Source organism: Herpailurus yagouaroundi, unplaced genomic scaffold (assembly GCF_014898765.1).
Source record: "Herpailurus yagouaroundi ecotype Mexico unplaced genomic scaffold, PumYag 195, whole genome shotgun sequence".
NCBI lineage: Eukaryota > Metazoa > Chordata > Mammalia > Carnivora > Felidae > Herpailurus > Herpailurus yagouaroundi.
This window is the reverse complement of record NW_024412426.1, coordinates 7,246,089-7,264,432: the sequence shown is the minus strand read 5'-3', so window position 1 is coordinate 7,264,432 and position 18,344 is coordinate 7,246,089. Positions and strand designations below refer to the sequence as shown.

Genomic DNA, 18,344 nt, shown 5'->3' with positions numbered 1-18,344 from the left:
TACCAGTTACATTGTATTACAAATTGCACATTTCCCAAAGGTGGTGTCAGTTTTTACCTCCACAAGCGTGCAGGAGGGTGCTCTGTGGCAGACTGTATTTTTTTAAGCTGGCTTTGACAACCTCTCCCATCTCACATAGTTTTCCAGAACTTGTCACTGCCCTATCAGAAGGTGGAGTCTAGGACTCCTCCCCTCGAACCTGGGCAGGACTTTGTATCTGCAACCCGGATGAGATTTTATATCTGTCTCAACCAACAAAGTACAGCAAAAATAGTGCTGACTTCTGAGGGCTCTTATGTGAAAATGCCATGCACTTCTGCCTTGTCCTCTTTGGATACTTGCTCTCAGAGCACAGCCACCAGGCTGTGAGGAAGTCCAGGCAGCCCGTGGAGAGGCCTATGAAGAGAACTGAAGCTCCCTGCCCACAGCACGAGCTTGACAGACGAATTGCATCCAGATATACTGCACAGAGCAGAGATGAGCCGTTTTCCCCTGAACTCTGCTCAAATTGAAGATTTGTGAGCAAAATAAATGTTGTTGTTTCAAACCGCTAAGCTTTGGGGTGGCTTGTTATGCAGCAATAGATAACTGATACACGTCCTTTTCCCTCCCTCTAGCTAACACTGGGCATTATCCTTTTTTTCTTCCATTTTGCCAATAGGATAAAAAAGAGTGACATCTCTCATTTGGTCTTCATACTTTGGCCCATTATTTTCAACAGGGCATTAACGTTTTTCCTATTTACAACAGAACTTTAAAATCCTTTAATCCTGTTTATTTTCCTTGTTGTTCTTTCTTTTCAAAAGAACTGCATTGGTTGCAAAAATTCAAAAAGGTATTTAAGTATTTCTTAAATTTCTAAATTTCTTGGGCGGGGGGGGGGGGGGGGCACCCAGGCAGTGCGGGGGCAGAGGACGCCGGTGGGGTGCAGGCTGAGGGCTAGCATGAGTGAGCCTTCCCGTCTCATAGTTGTCCTGGACTTCCAAGAGGACACAAATCATACAGGCTGTTATTTCTTTCTGCCACAAGTCCTTCCTGAGTGGCCTTGCAGGAGCAACCCTCCCTGAGCTGACAAGAAAACAGCTGAGATCACTGCAAGAAAGGTAAAGGCACCTTAGGGACCACGAGGCTCTGTCTGAAGCCTTCATCCTAGAGGTGAGGAAGCGGAGACCCAAGAAGTGAATGGCTCATCCAATGTCACATGCAGCTGGTTAGCGGCCAAGCCAGGAGAATAAAACAGATCTCCTCCTCCTCCTCCTCCTCCAACTGCTGGTGACTTTCCTCCAGGGCCAAGGCTGTGTGGGTACCCTGGACCCCAGGCCTCACCCCCACATCCAGGGAATGATGTGCTGCTCCTGGGCACCCACCTACCCACCCAGTGCCAAGGCTGTGGGGGGAAGGAGCCAGGCTGGAGGTGGGGCCACCCCTTCGGACCTCACCAGCCTGGGGGTGGCTTCTGAATGCAGCAGCCCCTCAGGCTTGTGGTCCCCCTACCCCTGCCCACTTCCTGTCTTCTCTTCCTTCAGGTCTCAGAGAAGCCTCCCCTAACGTCTCCTGCTGGCCCCTCCTTAAGAGCATGAGCACATTTTCCTCTCCCGTCTCTTCCCCTAGAGTGGAAAGCTCCACCGTAGCGGGAACCATGGCTTTCTTCTGTGTATCCTCAGCTTTAGCCCAGGGCAGCATTGAACAAATCCTTAAATAATTTTTTTGAACAGAAAAAATGTCTACGTTTTTTTACTGAGAATTTCTTGTATTCACTCTTTTTCTTTGTTGGACTTGGCACGTGCTTTCCCCTTGGCCTAGGATGCCTTTTCCTGCACGTTTTCCTTGCTACACCCACTCAGTTTTCAAAAGCCAGCTCGGCGGCTTGTCTCTAAGAAATCGTTCCTGAATGCTCAGTAGGTAGCATCCCAGGCAGAGGGGAGTTTCTCTGTCCGGCTCCAGAACAAGGAGCCTTCGCTTTGGCAGGGCTCCCCCGAGGACCCTCTCCTGCATGGGAGCTCTCCCAAGAAGTGGAGAACAACCCAGAATGGCAAGCAGAGTTCAAGTCACAGAAGCAGGGGCTCCCAGCCTGGCAGACCCGCTGCGGGGGGGGGGGGACGAGCTGGGGGGCAAGCTGGTTTATCGATGAAGCTGAAAGCGCCCTGGGGAAATCAGGGTGAAAGGCAGCAGCCCTGTTAAGGGGGAGGCCCACCCTTGTTTATCAATCAGAGCCACGGAGACAGCGCAAGAAAGGGTTGGCTGTGCGGAGGAGGCCCACACCCACTATAGAGGCCCTGGTGGGCCCTAAGAAGGTCCTGTGAAGCAGGCTTGCCGAGGGAAATCCTCTGCACTTGACACTGTGCCAGGTACCAGGCAGTAGAGGAGCAAGGCAGGTGGTCTTGGTCCCGTGGGCACTGGCCCTGGGACCTCTTTCACCTTCTTGCAGGCCGGGGTCACACTGCCCGGTGTGCTGGCCCGTCAGCCTCCCAGCCAGGACCTGGTGGGGCTCGGGGAGAGGACCGGAGCCAGCTTAGGAGAATGGAGGGGGCAGACGGATGAGTAGAGCCAGGACACAGAGAGGGAGGCTGCGGGGAGGCTCCAGGCTGGAAGCTACCCAGCTAACACAGGGCTGACACGTGCAGGGAAGGGGGTGTCGACCCCTGCCTGTGCCCCCATCCCAGCTGCCCCAGCAGAGGGAGCACGCTCGGCACCCCGCCTGCTTCACCCAGTGCCAAGGCCATCTGAGCAGAGTGAAGATGTCAAAGAGAAAAACCCCAAATCGGATTGAGGCTCCTGTTCCCCCTTAATGAGGTTCATTATCAGCTGTTCTGATCCTTGTAAAACCTGGCAGGCCGGATTAGGGACAGGCTCTCTAATCTGGCTGACTCCTCCCTGCCGAGCAGCCAAGGCAGGCCGCTCCCACAAACAAGCCCTCTCCTTCCTTGGGAGAGAGCCGGGGATGCAGGAGGCCAGGCCAGGCAGGTGCGAGGAAGGTGCCTGGAGCAAAACTGGAACACGAGTCAGTGCTCCAGGGAGGCTGGGGGAACAGGAGGCAGGATTAGAACTCCACCAAGGCCTGTCTCCAGTGCATGTGGAGACGGAAGGGAACGGAGAGCTCCGTGGGCAGTACAGGAGGGTCCATCCCGGAGACAGGGGCTGTGCTGGGGCACCTCCTCCCCTGCAGGGTGGTAGCTATGTGAGCCAGGGGCCAGTCACTTCTGGCTGGATCCCCACTGAGGCTGGATTCTGCGTATTCTGTCCAGACCTGGACACTAGGTCTCCAAACAGCAAGTTAAAGAACACACCAACGCTTTGCCTTAACAAAAATAATTTATTCCACAACCCTCCCAAGCAGTGGGGTAGAGTGGGAATTGAGCATGTGTACAGAGTCACCCTCCCCTCTGACCCTTTTAACCTCTGCACGATGGAAGGTGGGCCCTTGAGAGAGAGGACACTTCCTCACTGCAACACCCTCCACATTCAAACATTAGCATCTATTTTGAAGGCCAAAATCAAAAGACAAAAGACCCAGCTCTAGGAGGGGTAGAGTGCACTGGGGAGGAGACAAAGCACATTGGAAGCAACCATCTTTTCCCTGTGGCTTCACTCTACCCTCCAGCTAAGCCCAGAGCCAAGGCACTAAAGACACCAGCACCCTCCTTAAATCCCACACCAGCCCTTATCAGGTCCCACCAAGCCAGCTGCTCACCACCCAGCCCCATGGCCATCACCCTTCCAAGTCCACACCAGCTCTGGCCTGCACCCCTCCTGAAGCAGAGGTGTGGGGGAAGGAGCCAGAAGCTCTCCTCCCTCCAACACGCACCCAAGCCTCACCTGGGGGACCAGCAGGACATTCAGAAGCTTCCAGACCCACCCCCCCCCAAAGCAAACCCCACCCCATAGATACTGAGGGGCTGGAGGATGGACAGACCACAGAGGGCCAGAGGCAGTCCTGCCTTCTCTGGCACAGAGGCCTGTTTGCCTCCAGAAGGGAGCGGGATGGACGGGGCCTGGGGTGCAGTGAAGAGTTCTGCTCTAGTGCGCCAGCCCTGGGAACGCTCCTCTGGATGGGGGACCTGGGGAACTGTGGCCTCACTTGCCCCAGTTTAGGCCCAAGGCCAGGTGGGAGACACGGAAGTTTCAGTGAGAATGAGCAGGACTTCAAACAAGGTGAAAAAAAGCAACGTGGGTCCTGAGAGGCCAGAGACAGAGCCTCCCATCCCCCCTGCCCACAGCTGTCCTCCCCCGTGCTGTCAGATGGACATGAGCCCTAGGTGCGCTTTCATGGCTATGGAATTCTCCTTCCCAGAGGGCCCCAGGAGGTTCATTGGAGCAACTGGCTTCCCTGGATTTCTTTGGACAAGGAGCAAGGGAAAAGGGGAGAGGAGCAGGGGGCTGGAAGAGCACCATGAACGGCAGCTCCCCTTCCCGCCCCCTCCCAAGGTGAACGGTTCAGGCTGTGGGGTGGCCAGCGTGGCCCTTCAGTGCCCTCATCCTGGCCCGGAAGTAGGTGTACACGGCCAGGAGGCTCATGAAAGACAGGGAGTAGAGCCCCACACAGAGGCTGATGTCCAGGTGGGAGAAGCCCCCTCCCAGCACCTGTAGCCACTGGTCCCGGCCCCGCACGGGCCCAGCCTCCAGCTCCCCATCAGAAATGCCGGCCAGCTGCTTTGAGCTGCGACCCACTCGCCCCAGCTCCGCAGGGCCTCTGGGGTTCTTCTCAGCGAGGAACTCGGCCAGCAACACGGTTCCTGTGTCTCGTTTGGTCAAGTGTTCCCGCCCTTTTGGCCGCTCCAACGCATCCCTGTGAAGCTCTGCTATGTACTCAGGAGGTCCCTGGTCTGGCTCAGCTGTCATACTGAGGCCAATGAGCACATCCCGGGGGTGACTCACCCTCAGTGTCTCTGCCGGAACTTTGGGAACCGTGGTTCCTGGGCCTACCATGACCCCAGCCTTCTCAGGGCCCAGAGTAAAATTTCTGGCTGCCATCCTCTGGGCAACCATCCGGGGGCCCGGCCCGGCTGAAGGAAGGTCCAGGACGACATTGCTCGGCGAGAAGTGGGTCTTGAGGAATCTGAGGGTGTTGTCCAGGTCCCACACAGGCGAACCCCGGAGCTCATTGTGGCAGGCAGAACAGAGTTCGCGGGGCGGCCACTGCACCTTGGGAAAGTGGGGGTCCTCGCTGGGGGCACCTGGCGAAGAAAACACACAGGCTGGCTGTGACCCCTGGGCCTGCCTAGAAGCCCAGACCTCATTCTTCATTCAGAATGCCAGCTTCCTCATCTGCCCTTGGGAATGATGGGTATGAGAAGCCAGGTGAAAAAACCTAGCATGGGGCTGGGGTGGGGGGGGGGGGCATGGAGCCCAGCACGGTGCTGCCCTGGGCGAGGAGGACTCCAATCCCCTCCTCAGCCACCACAGCCTCCTAGCGGCCGCTCCCTGCAGCCCCTTCATCAACTTCACTGCTGGGTTGTACCCCTCAACCAGGCATGGAAAAGGGTCAGAGGACTCAATATTATCTGTCTTGCAGTCTTTGGTTGGTCTGCTAGTAATTTTCTTCTCTGCATTTTTCTGAAATTTCCCAATTTTATACAGTGAAGAAACATTACTTCTGTAGTTCAAAGGAAAATGTTTCTTTAAAACAAGAGCTCGGGCATGTGGTAACGCACAGGTGTTCCTCACGCCATGGCAGCCCTCCAGGGTAGGCAGGAGTTGGTGGAATCTCCTTCTCTGGTGGGCTCCAAGGGGTGGGTATGGGGGCGCCTGGGGGCCTGGATGGGGAAAAGGGCACTCAGGAGGGTCAGGGAGTTACTCTGATGGCTGGCTTGGTGGGCACAGCCCCAGGCTGAGCCCCACAGGGCCAGGGTCGCCCAGGGAGTGCCCACCAGCCCAGATCTCTTGGAGGAGGCACCTCTCCTAAAGGGGTTAATAGGGGAACAAAAGGTGCTGGCCAGAACGAAGCAGCGGCAAGTGATATAACCGCTGGAACAGTTATTGTGGGGAGGGGACATGGAGCAGATTCCAAAGGTCCAGTGAGAAGCAGTGGTGACCAGCCTTGTAAAGCGAGCACTCGATTTGTACCTGCTTGTTACCAATACTAGTTTAATCCAAAAGGACCCCACTACCTCCCCCCCCCAACCCCCGCTCCGAGGCCGGGCCGCGCCAGGAGAAGCCCCAGATCCACCCTCCAGTGGCAGCTGGGCCCCAAGGGGAGCAGGGAGCCCGCCCAGGTCATGGGGCTGGAGGGTCACGTGGAGCATGTGGGGGCAGGACGGCAGCAGAGAGGGAAGCAGGGAGAAGAGAGACGGGCTCCGGTCTTCTTTTCAAAGTCGGCCAGGAGGCCCCAGGGGACCAGCAGCCTGCACCACCACCTGCTCCATTCCCTTCCTTTTCCTTTAACCTCGGCAGCCCCAGGCCTCATCCCCAAACCTCCCACCCCAGGAGGTCTGTCAGCCACTCCCCTCTCCCCACAGATAAGCCCAGGCTCCGACCACAGATGGCCCCTCCCCACAGCGACAGTTTCTGGTCACCCCTTAGTTTAATGCTTTTGCCTGTTGGACCCATCCGACTCCTCTGCACCAGGAACAGAAAACACTGTAAATCGGGAAACTCAGAAGACAAGGCCTCCCCCTATGGGAATCAGTCCCTGTTTTTTTCTAGGGAGGACTTGGTCTTTGTCTTCAGGCACATTTCATTGCTAGACCCCTCCCCTTGGGTGGAAAAGCCCAGCTCTCCTCTCCCTGTCGGTGTGAGTAAGAAAGGGGCCAAGAGCCAGATAGCAGAACAAGGAAGGCAGGAGAGGGACCCCAAGAGTTCTGAGGAAGGCGCCCTGGTGCAGGAGAAAGAGTGAGCAGTGGCACTGGAAGGCCACAGTCCTAGAGCGTCAAAGCCTCAGCTTCCTCATCTGGAAAATGGGTCTAAAGACACTGACTCCATCAGCAGCGCAGGCGGAGCATGTGGAAAGGCTCTGTGCCCTGTGAAGCACTGTGAAACACAGGGTGTTACTTTGGGGATGAGTGTCCTGTCCCCACCTCTGGTCCAAGTCCCCTAAAACTCCCCCACCTCCCTCTGTAGGTGACTCCAGGCTTGGAGAGGGCCCTTCCTTACCGGCGAGGCGGGCGTTGACCTTGTTGTGGCTAGACCAGAACCAGAGCACGGCGCTGTTCAGACTCTCCACTCGGTGCATGGAGGCCGCCGCCATCTGCTCAAAGTGGCTGGCGCAATCTCGGCAGCCGAAGAAGAAGCGCACGTAGCCCCGGATGGCCTGGAGGACCTCCTGGGCTTTGGCTGCGGGGAGAGGAGACGCTGTTGCGGTCGCGGGGGGTGGGGGGGCCTTTCTGGCTGCCTACGCCCGCCAGCCCCACCACCGTCCCCTCCATGGGCCCCGAGTCTCCTTGCACACCTGTCCACCTTCCAGAGGTCACTTCAGAGTTGACCCCATCTCCTCCCAAACTCCTAAATCCCAGTTTCCTTTCTCTGCTGATAATCCAGGTCCCTGTCACTGACACTTGGGATAAAGCCCAAACTCGTCAGCAGAACACTTAGGCTCTTTGAGACGTGTCTGGAGAAGCAGGCAGGGGCCAGCCTGCCCACACCCCATCCCTGCACCCCTCCTTGTGACCAACCCACTTTGGGCTCCCTACTCCTTCAGCCACTGCATCGGGGGTCCCTGCGATCTGGCTCTGCACATCCCCTGCTCTGTCTCCATCTCCCCTCACCCCCTACTCCCTCCCACTGGGCCCTCTGGACTAGCGCCAGTGCCCACCTCTGAAAACTCCCTTCACCTTCCTGCTGACGCAGGGCTCCCCGAAACACGCCCTCTTAAACCCTTTGTCTTCCCCACACCTCATACGTCAGGGCCGGCCGGTGGTGGCGGAAGGACCCTCCTTGCTGCTGGTTGCTTCCAAAACTCTCTCTGTCCTGCGGCAAACTCCCAGCCCCTCAAACAGGACCCATGGCCCCCCCACCTCGGCCACCCCCCAAGCCATCATTCCTAGCAACTTGAGCACCCTGAAAGCCACGCCTTGCCTTTGTCCTTGGCCCCCTGGGTGCTGCCCTCTCCTGCCCCAGCCCGGCTGCTGCCTGCCCCGCAACTGTGCGCACCGCCTCCTCCCTCCCTGTGCTCAGGGCCTTACCCCTTCTGGCCTCGGCAAGGATCTCACTCCTGTAAACATATTCCTTTGTTACTGCGGCACCCACTCCTCCCTTAACGCGGGATCATTCTGACTGGGAAAGACGACTGCAATAAAGACATCCTTCTCTGACCCCTGTTACTTCCCCATCATCTCCAGTTTCTTGCCTCTTGTTCTCCCCTCAGCCCATTCCAGCCAGGCCTTTCTCTCCACGACACAACTGCAACAGCTCTTGCCAGAGAGCCCCGCACCCCCCCACCCCCCCGCTTGGCTGAGTACACCCTTCTTCTTCAAACACGGTATTTTGAAATCACAGCGGCTGCTCCTTCTCCATCTCCTTTGCTGGCTCCTGTTCCTCGTCAGAGGCCCAGATGCCATACACCCCAGGGCACAGGCCTCAGTGCTGTCCTCTGCCCGCCCCGTAATGGGCTTGTCCAGTCCTGAGGCTTTACCTATCACCCCCATGCTCATGCCCACGAGATCTGTACCTCTGCCATGGACCTCTCCCCAGAAGCCTGGACTCAACTGTCTACATCTCTGTTCAGACAGCCAGCGGGCACAGACCACGGAGTCCCCCACCATCTACACACTCCGACCACTGAGCCTTCCCATTTCCCGGCTCACAGAACCACCGTCCACCAGAAGTTCAGGCCCAGCAACTCTGGGGTCTACCCTGGGTCCTGGCTCCTGCATATACTCTCCATCCAGTCCGCCCCGGGCTCCCATCAGCACTACCTTCAAAATACTCCTAAATCTGACCACTTCTTCCACATGCTACCTACCACTCTGGTCTAGGCCACCACCGCCTCTCGGGACTAGCTTCGCAACTTCCTGGGGTGGCCCTGCCTCCACCTTGCCCCGCTACAGACCACCCTCCACCCAGCAGTCTCCCTAAAGCATCAGTCGTTGGGGACGCTCCCCTATGAAACTCTCCAGCAGGGTCTCCTGACGCTGAATCAGAAATCCAACCCCTCCTTTGCCGAGACCACCACACGTGCACCTCCTCTACTGCCTCCCCCATCCCAGCCTCTCCCCCTGGCCTTCTTTTGCTGCTGCCAACATGCCAGACGTGTCCTCTGCACCTGCTAGTCCTTGGCCCGTGTTATCGGCAGTATTGTGTTCACTCAAATTCTTATGTCAAAGTCCTAACCTCCAGTATTTCAGAATGTGACTGTATTGGACACAGACTTCAAATTAGATAATTAAAGTAAAATAAGGTCACGAGGGTGGGCCCTCAGCCATTATGACTGGTGTCCCTACAAGAAGAGGAAGCTGGGATGTGGCACACGGTGAAGACCACATGAAGACACAGCGAGAAGAGGGCCTTCTGCCAGCCAAGGAGAGGCCTCAGCAGACACCAACCCTGCTGACACTTTGATCCTGGACTTCCAGACTCCACAACCGTGAGCAAGTAAGTTTCTGTTGTGCGAGCCCCTCAACATGTAGCACTTTGTTATGGCAGTCAAACGGGCACAGCCTGGAAACCTCTCTTCCCACATTCCCCCAGCTGCCTCCCTCTCACTAGTCAGGGCCCCGTGCAGGGCCGGCTCCTTGGAGAAGCCGTCCCCAGCCACCCTGTGTAAACATGGCACCCCTCCCTCGCCCTCTTCCACACCACCTAGCTCGGTCTTCTTCAGAGCATTCATCATCACACCTGAGATGATCTATTTGTATGGTCCCTGTCCATCTCCTTCCCCCGGAACATCGGCCCTCTGAGGCAAGGACTTCCTGCCCAATGCACCACGGTACCCCTCCCGACACAGGGCCCAACGCTTTGAAGGTGCTCTGTAGAGACCGGCTGGCTGGCCGGCTGGCTGCACCCTGGCCGCTCCTCGAATCCCTCTGCCTCTGCTCAGCCGTTGGGGTGCTCTTCCTTCCTAGCTCGGCTCCTGTTCACCCATCCATTCTCAGCTTATCTCCTTTTGCCCCTCCTGACAGCATGGGGACTTCCTCCCCCTCCCTGTGCACCCTCATCCCTGGCTCTTGGCCTTGGCACCTTGCAGGGCGGCTCCGCCCCCCTGCCCCACGGAGGGCAGGGATTGTTTCTTTCCCACCTTTGCAGCCTCCGGGCTGAGCCAGGGCCCCATATAACCCTCTGCAAACACGGACTGAACTGAATACCTGCCCTCCTGGCTGTCAGGTGTGGCTGCGAGGCAGAGTGGGTGATGGAGGCAGCTGCTCGGTTTGGGGAGGGAACAGGGCAAGAGGAGCAATGTGTTCCCCCAGCTTCCCTCAGAAAATGACCTTTCAGGGGGAAACACTAGAACTGTTCAAAGTACACAGTATCGGCCACGTAGACCAAAACAGACATAGTTCTTTCCTTTACAGGAGTATAAAAAAACAGAACCACACATTTTTCACGAAGGGCTGGAAACAAAGCAAGGTCGTGGTTCCAAGAAAGCCGGGAAGAAACCTCATGCTGCTGTTTGCCGGGCACCACCCTGGGGCAGGGGACACGACCAGGTGGCTTCTCCAGGTCCTCCCCATTCTGGTTCTACGCTGAGTGCATGCAGCCAGCTGCAAATGCAGAATCTTCTACATCTGGGCCTGAGTGAGGAGGGCAAGGCAGGGTTGGGCTGAGGCACTGGGGGTGCACAGGCCTCGGACTCACCTGCTTCATGCGAGTGGTCTAAATTGTGCCGGGCTGCTTGCACGGTCAGGAAATGAAAGAGGAGCCACAAGGAACACGGAAAGCCCCGGAAATGTGGCTCACTCCCCTGGCAGCCAACCCAGTTCACCTTCTTGACAATCACAGCGCCCTAAGGAACACATACGTGCATGAGAGCATATATGGAGAAGAAAAGGAATGGGACGGGTGGTGAGGAAAGAAGCTTCCAGGAGACTCAAAGGTCAGCACACAACCCTAAGACAAACGAGGTCCCTTTCTTAGTCTCTCATCTCAAAGGTGGCCTTTCCCTTCCACTGGCGATACCCATCAAAGGAGCAGCAGATCTGAAAAGCTATGACACAGACTGAGTTACATCCTTATTCTAGCCTCAACTTCCCCATCTGTAAAATGAGAAATGAGGGGTCTGGCCTCTGAGGTCCCTTCGAGCCTTGGCATCCTACAAATCTGTAAGGCTGTGTGCCTCTGCTGGCTGCCGTGGCCCACCTTTGCAAAGAGCGGAACGCACAGGAGCCCAGAAAGGTGCCCCTGGAGAGGGCCAGAGGGGCCCAATGTGCCTGCGGTCCACAGGGAGCAGTGGCTACAAACTCGCTCACGGCTGGTATCTCACAATTGGACTTGAATCCCAGTCCAATCACCTACCGGCTATGTGATCGTAGACAAGTTACACAATCTCTCTCACCCTCAGTTCCTTCATCTGCTAAACAGGGGTAATAGCTACCCTCCACTAAAGCTGGGAAGATTAGATGAACTACGGTGCACGCACACAGCTCTAAGTAGCAGTTTATTCATTACGAATGGATCCAACCAGGATCCCGGACTCCTGCCCCAGTCCAAGTTGGTGAAGGAGGTCGGAGGCTACAGGGTGAGCCTTCCACTCCCACAGTTATTGAGGATATGAAGAAGGACGTCAGTTGTCCCCAGACTCACCTCCTTCCTGTTGTCCAGGGCAGCTTTAAAGAAACCGTAGGGAATTTTCTTTCTCTGCTGCCTCTTGAGCCAGTCATTCATGGAATGCAGGAAGTTCTGGACTAAGGGCTGGCCAGGGAAGTGCTGTGGGGGGCACAAGGGGAAGCTGGGGAGTGAACAGCAATTCCCCCAGAGCCCTGCAGTCCCAGGGAGGATAGGGGGCTAAACAGAAGTGGGCCAAGGCAGTTTCTTGAAATGCCCCCAAGCCACCAGGAAAATATCCTGCCTAAGATGCAAACGTGTGTTCCTCACAACCTCTGCTCTGGGGCACCTGGTAAGGCGAGGGAGGGGCTGCGGAGAGAACAGAGGCTCTAAGTCAAGCTGGGTCCTTGAGGCTCCCTCTCTCAAGGCTGACCCTGACCCCACACTGCCCCTGGGAGGAAGGCTGGGCAGCTGCGTGGCTTCCCGGGGCTGCTGGGCACCTGGGCCACACAGTCCTCTTTGCAGGTGATCTTCTGAGAGACCAGCTGACTTGCTGACTTACTGACTGCTGGGCGAGGCTGGGGAACAGCCTTCCATCTGTATTCCGTAGGATGCCATGGGGACAAGGCGGCCCTGGGGCGCATAGCCAAGATCCAGACCTTGATGGTAACTCCCAAGAGTCTCTGAGGAGCATGAAAAGCTACTCTGACAATAAGTCAGCTGAAATCTCATTAGTATCAGCACTTTAAAGCCACAGGACTCTAGGGAGGAGGACAGATGTGTGTGTGCATGTGCGCGTGCACACACACACCAGGGGAGGGGGGCAGAAGAGGGGAATGCCAGCAGAGCAGGTCAGATAAAACCACCGAGACACTGGTCAAGAGGACAATGACACTGAGGAAAGTTCGGAGGAGAAAGAAAAAAGAAGGCTCGCTACACAGAAAAACCCGCCAGAGGACTCAGTCCTGGGAGAAAGCCATTACATATTCCCATCGACCCTCCAGGGCTGAACACGGCCCCTGAGGGAGAAGTGGCCACAAGAATCTTGTCTTTGACCCACTCCCTCTTGGTCAGCTCACTCGGGCCTCTGGGCTCCCAACATGATTTTTCAGCTTTAAGCCAGCATTTTTCCCTGACCTTTGCCCTTCATCCTGACTTGGACCCTTCCTCCTTCTAAGACCCTGGTGTCAGGAGGAAGGATGAATTAAAGGCTCTGGACTTCAGGGAGTCACCCTCTGGCTGGAGCAGGAAACGCTGGTGACCGCACGCCACCCAGTGGCCAGTCCCACCAGCTGCTTACAGGAAGGAGCAGGGACGTCGTTGGGGAGGGACCCAAGGCTCTGGCTTCAGGCTGTGACAGCACCACACAAGCACAAGACTGAGCCAGGTGGGCCTGAGGCCAGGACTGGGTGAGGTGGGGACTGGGGAGGTGGGGCTGGCAAGCAGTTCCCGATGGGGAGGCACAGATCACCCCCAGCGGCAGCCCCAGCTGCCCACAGACCTGCACCAAGAAGAAGCAGACCTGGCACTCAGGAGCTGAGGGTAGCTGAGTCAGCAGTCAGGCTCAGCAGGAGACCAGAGCCCGCATCTGACTCAGCAGTCCTCAGCAGCCCAGAGCCTCGGATTTTAAGTAGGGCAGCACTGGAGTGGATCTGGAACCAGACAGAAGGATGCAGGGAGGAAGGGGGAGCCAGCTACAGAGGGAAGAGAGACAAGGGAGACTGGGGCCCTACTCACCTGGGCCAGCACTGCCATGAACTTTTTCAGGGCCACCAGGCGCTGCCCTTCCAGAACAGAGAACTTGCCCACTTCTACCCGCAGGATGTAGTGCAGTGCAGATTCCAGGTCAGCCATGTAGATCTTGGAGCTAAGGACCCAGGAGGAGGCAGAGAGAGAGAGAGAGGTGTTAGCCATAGGGCAGCGGCTGGGGACGAGTGCCCAGGGCTAAAGAGAGAGAAGGGGAGGGCCATCTCTGATGGTCACAGAGTCTTGTAAGTTAGCACCAGGCTCTGCCACTGACCAGCTCTGTGACCCTGAGTATATGACTTAACTTCTCTGAGCCTCAATTCCTCATTTAGTATCACAAGTGAATAATAAATTGCTCACGGGTAGGTTGCTAAGAGGATGAAACAAAAGCACAAAGGTAAACCCCTCAGCAACTCCTGGCACAGAGTAGGGGATCCCCCTCTGCCGGCTCAGAGCCAGTCTCACCCATGACTCCTTAAAGGTGCTTTAGTCAGGCTGCTGGTGGAAGGCTGAGCTTCATTCTCTGTTCTGAACAAAGACCCCCAAGGGACAGACAGACCAATAAAAAGCTGGGTCCTCTCGGAAAGACCAAGGGTTTGGCTGCCCACCAAGTCAGGGCACAGCGGGGACTCAGGGGATAGGAGGAGAAGCGGTGTGTGTTTTTATTTTGGGGCTGATATCCTCGTAGCTGCCAGACCTTGGTAGCAGGTGGGGCTCCCTCTCACACCTCTTGGGCTGACTCCAGCCCCAGCGGAAGGGCTTCAGGCTCCATGCTGACCATTCCCCCCTGCGCCCATCATGCTCACTTGGGGCCTGGGCTTGGGGTTCTGAAGCAAAGGGCTCCTTGTGTGTTGGCCGCTTCTCTACCCCTGCTTCCTGAGGCCTGGGTTCTGGCCTCAGATCTACAGTGAGCTAGCTCTGAGAGGTGGGGCAACTACAATCTACCTCTCTGGGGCCTCAGTGACCTCACCTGTAAAATGGACTGATGGCTCCTGCCGCACCTACCACCTCAGGTTGCAGGGAACCAGCAAGGTCAGCTAACTGGGGTGAGCCTGTGACCACCTGTGCTTCACGCTCGTGGCAGAGTCCCTCTCTGTGCTCCTGGGCCTCAGTACCTCACCATTCCCATGGTCTGCCTCAAGAAGTGGCCCGTGACTGAAGGGAGATAATGTATTGGAAGGTGCCCAGCAGTTTGGCACACCAGGCCAGTACGTGTCAGCTATTATAATCTGAATGAATTGAATCACCATAATTTGAATGACCATAACGACCATTCATTCCCACCTCTCAGTCTCTCTTTCCTTCTTACCTGATTTACTAAAAATCTCTCCATTAGTGCTTTCAACCCTTAAAGTCCCTCATGCTGGGATGCAAAATCCTCTGGAAATCAGATGACCTTTCCCCCAGTTGTCTCGTACAGTCCCCTGTACTGTAGGTGCAAACCACCTTCCTGATGCAGCTCTGGGCTCCCTGGTCAGCCATTTCCACCTGGTAAACTGCTGGGTGCCCGTGCAAGAGGTTTATAGCCTCATTTGCCCAACAAGCAGGAATTCTACTCCAAGAGCAACTTCCTCATGGTTACAACTGTGCACAAAGATATAGGCTACCTCAAAAGGTAGTGAGCTCCCCAGCACCAGAGGCATTCAAAAGAGGTCAGTGTCCTCCTAGAATGGAAAGTAAACTCTCTGTGGGAAGGAGTTGCACATCTGGGCATACCTGTGGTACAGTGCCTAGCCTGTAGCAGGTACTCAAAAGTACCTGCTGAAGAAATAGTTGCTTGGGTAGGAAGCTGGCTGGAAGGCCACAGATTATCCTTCTAAGCTGATTCTACTTGTTCTTGAATAGCATTAAGCTCAAGGAATGTGGGCATAGAAAAGTATTCATTCTATCATGAAGGATACAAGTAAATGCTGTTTGGCAGCCGCCACAGTCAGCAGACGCAGGGCTGGTCACCAGTTCACTGCTGCTGCTCCCACACATCTGAGACTCTCCTGCATGGCCGGAGTGGGGGGCGGTGCCCAAAGGCCAAGGTCAGCCCTCGGGGGTCTGGGACTGGAAAGGCACGTGCTAAGCTCAAGACAAGGAACGGAATGTGGTAGGAGGCAGGGGGTCTGTGATCAGAGGTAAGGCTGGGGTGAGGGAAGGGTTCAGGGAAGTAGGCGTGGCCTTACCGATCTGCGACCTTCCACACAGTGGGAGCTGCTGTGTGAGCTGTGGTTGGCGCAACCGTGGTCGGGACAGCCTCCCTGGTGGTCCTGGAGAACTTCTGTAGGTACGCGGTATAGAAGGACCTGGATTCCTTAAGTCTGCGAGGGAAGAAAGCACAGAGGAGAGGCAGTGAGTGTGGAGAAGCAGACCCCAGGGCAAACTCCTGCCTGGAGAGGAGGTAGGTGGCTCACTTGACAGAAATGTTTATTAAGAAATATTTGAATCTGGTTGGGTCTTACCCTCCGCGAGCTCAAAATCAAGGCACCCATGCCTCACTTCGGCCTTTCTATCCACTGCTCATGCAATGGAAAGTTTCGTGGACACCAGTCTGATGTCAAAACCCCATCTGGAAAAGCAGTGGGGCCCGAGAAGGTCTCAACCTGGCCCGGAGAGGCTGTGGGATGGAGCGCGCGGAGGAGCAGGTGGGGTCCGCGGGGGCTGCTGCTAATTCCGCCGTGGACAGGACGGCTGGGTCTGACTCCCCTCCCCAGAGACCGAGGAAGCTGTCTGCTCACAAGCTGGCTCTGAGATACCAGAGGGGACATGAGTCCCCAAGAAAGTCACCGCAGTGTGATACACGGCTTTCCAAAAACAGGTAGTAACGACAACAACAAAAATGCTACAATCCTCAAATCCTTCTACAATCCTTTTGACTTCTTTCCCTCTTCCGACAGAGTCCTTGAGGGCAGGCGACACCTCCCGGTCACGGCCACCTGGAGGGAGGGTGTGAAGACCAGCCACAGCATGACGGGACACCCCAGGGGAGCTGGCATCAGGAAGCCCTGCTTCCCACTCTGCCGTCCGGGCCCGATGTTTATCGATGAACAGATGGCTCCGGAGCAGAGTCGTCACAAACAATTTTCCCCTCCACCAGCTCCAAGTAGGGAAACAATGCCTCCTCTCCCCACCAGGACTGGCACTTTCTGTCCCTCCTGTCCCCCTACAGACATCAGGCTTCCCTCCCCCAGGAGAACTCTCTGACAAGGCCTGGCCCGGTGCTATCTAGCGACTGGGGCCGGCAAGGGCGCGTGGCCGCCTTGCCCAGCCTCCAGGCGGGATGGCACTAATGGGCCCGCAGAGCAGCTCGCTGGGTACCTCGGGCAAGTCTCGAGCTCCCTGGCCCTCGAGTTCCTGCCTGCAGAGCCAGGCTACATCAATCATCTACCCAGGGAGGGCATCGAGGCACCATCTGGCGCCATTTAACGGGCCATTCAGCAGCAGGAGCCTGACAGAGGGCCACGGCTGGCCTGATTGTTTTCTCTTGGCATTTTGGAACCGGCTATTGTCTAGCTCCTAATGAACTTTTCTGCAATTAGAAAACTAAAGGGAGGGAGGGTCAGGCATATCTGAGAGCTTGCCAGGCCCGCAGCCTGCCAACGAGTCTGTGGACAGAGGAGAATGAGGAGTGGGGCCAGGGCTGCGGTGGCGGCGGTGCGGAAGCACGGAGGGCGAGGGCGCCAGGAGCCTGAGGCAGGACTGCCGAGCTGGGGGCCGGGGGCCATGTTCCCGGCACTGCCCACCCCCGCAGGCAGACGGCTGCTTCTCCTGCACAGGGCGCTCCCTGCCTGTCTTGGAGGGAGCTCCTCAGAAGAAGGGCAGGAGAAAGAACTTGTCCGCCCCAGTAAGAGGCCAGCAGCCCCTCCGGGCAGGAAGAAACGAGCACAGGGAGAGGAGGGAGGAGACAGAGAGGCACTGCACTCACACGCGGACCCGGGAGGCAGAGCCATTCCGAAACAGCAAGTAGCAAGACGGGAAGTCGGTGACCCCAAACTTGCTCACCACATCACCCTCCGTGTTCAGGACCCTGCGCACCGCGATGCCATGGTGCTGGGACAGGTCCAGAGTCACCTGCAGAGACAGACAGATAGACGTGTTGGGGGCGGGGTCCAGTCACTGGGCAGAAGGAGCCCTGGGCAGGTGCCTGGTGGCAGCCACGCTCCACCCAGACTCTAAACCTTTCAGAGAGTGGACCAGGGTGCTGAGTGAGTCTCATGCCACCAACCGCATCTATGCCACAGGGGACAAGAATCAAGCACTGCCCAGGAGAAGGGGCATTGGAACTGTGCACACCACACACCTTGAATTTCCTAGAGCAGTCCAATTGAATATCATTTTCTTTCCAATGAAAGCAATCTATAGAAGGCATGATAAAATGTGGTTTCATTTTTATTCTCACATTTATAAGGCTTTCTATCTATATTTCGAATCAGAAAACACAGATAGGATTTTAATTTTAGAAAGAAATAAGGGAAAAATAATGTTAGCTAATGTTTACAGAGTAGGTATTATGTGCTGTATATATATATTGCTTCATTTAATCTTCAAAATAATACTATGAAACAGGAACTATTGTTAGGAGGCCAAGCCAGTAGGCATAGTATACTATGGCTACCTGGGTGTGCATCCTGGCCCCACTGGCCTAAACCTCCCCCCAACTCAATTTCCTTACTTGCAAAACTGGAGTAACAATTGGATTATTAACAAAATTGGAATCGTAACAGCAACTAGTGCATAGCAGGTACATAAGTGTTCATTAAAAAAATAAATGCCTATTGCAAATGAAAAACCTGAGGCTTAGAAGTGAAATCGAGTGTCTAGGTCATACAGTTAGCAAGAGCCTGAATTGGGCAACAAATCCAGTTCAGTTTGGTTACGGAGCCTGGGCTCTTGGTCACTGTGCCTTCCTGCTTTTCAAACTAACCATCCCTGAGCACCTCTGCGTGGACACGGCCCCAGACTCACTCAGTACACAGGGGTCC

General features: G+C 56.1%; 1 protein-coding gene across 1 annotated transcript in view; it reads right to left on the bottom strand.

Moving 5' to 3' along the window:
• Positions 1–3,293: 3,293 nt before the first annotated feature.
• QSOX1 (quiescin sulfhydryl oxidase 1) overlaps positions 3,294–18,344 on the bottom strand; it is a 35,002-nt gene continuing 19,951 nt past the window's right edge. Inside the window, exons 6-12 of the mRNA XM_040446484.1 lie at positions 17,288–17,433; positions 15,549–15,683; positions 13,369–13,498; positions 11,671–11,793; positions 10,726–10,873; positions 7,090–7,269; positions 3,294–5,174 (exon numbers count right to left, since the gene is read on the bottom strand). Coding sequence (XP_040302418.1) covers positions 4,435–5,174; positions 7,090–7,269; positions 10,726–10,873; positions 11,671–11,793; positions 13,369–13,498; positions 15,549–15,683; positions 17,288–17,433 — 1,602 coding nt within the window. The 3' untranslated portion in view covers positions 3,294–4,434. The remainder of the gene's footprint in view (positions 5,175–7,089; positions 7,270–10,725; positions 10,874–11,670; positions 11,794–13,368; positions 13,499–15,548; positions 15,684–17,287; positions 17,434–18,344) is intronic.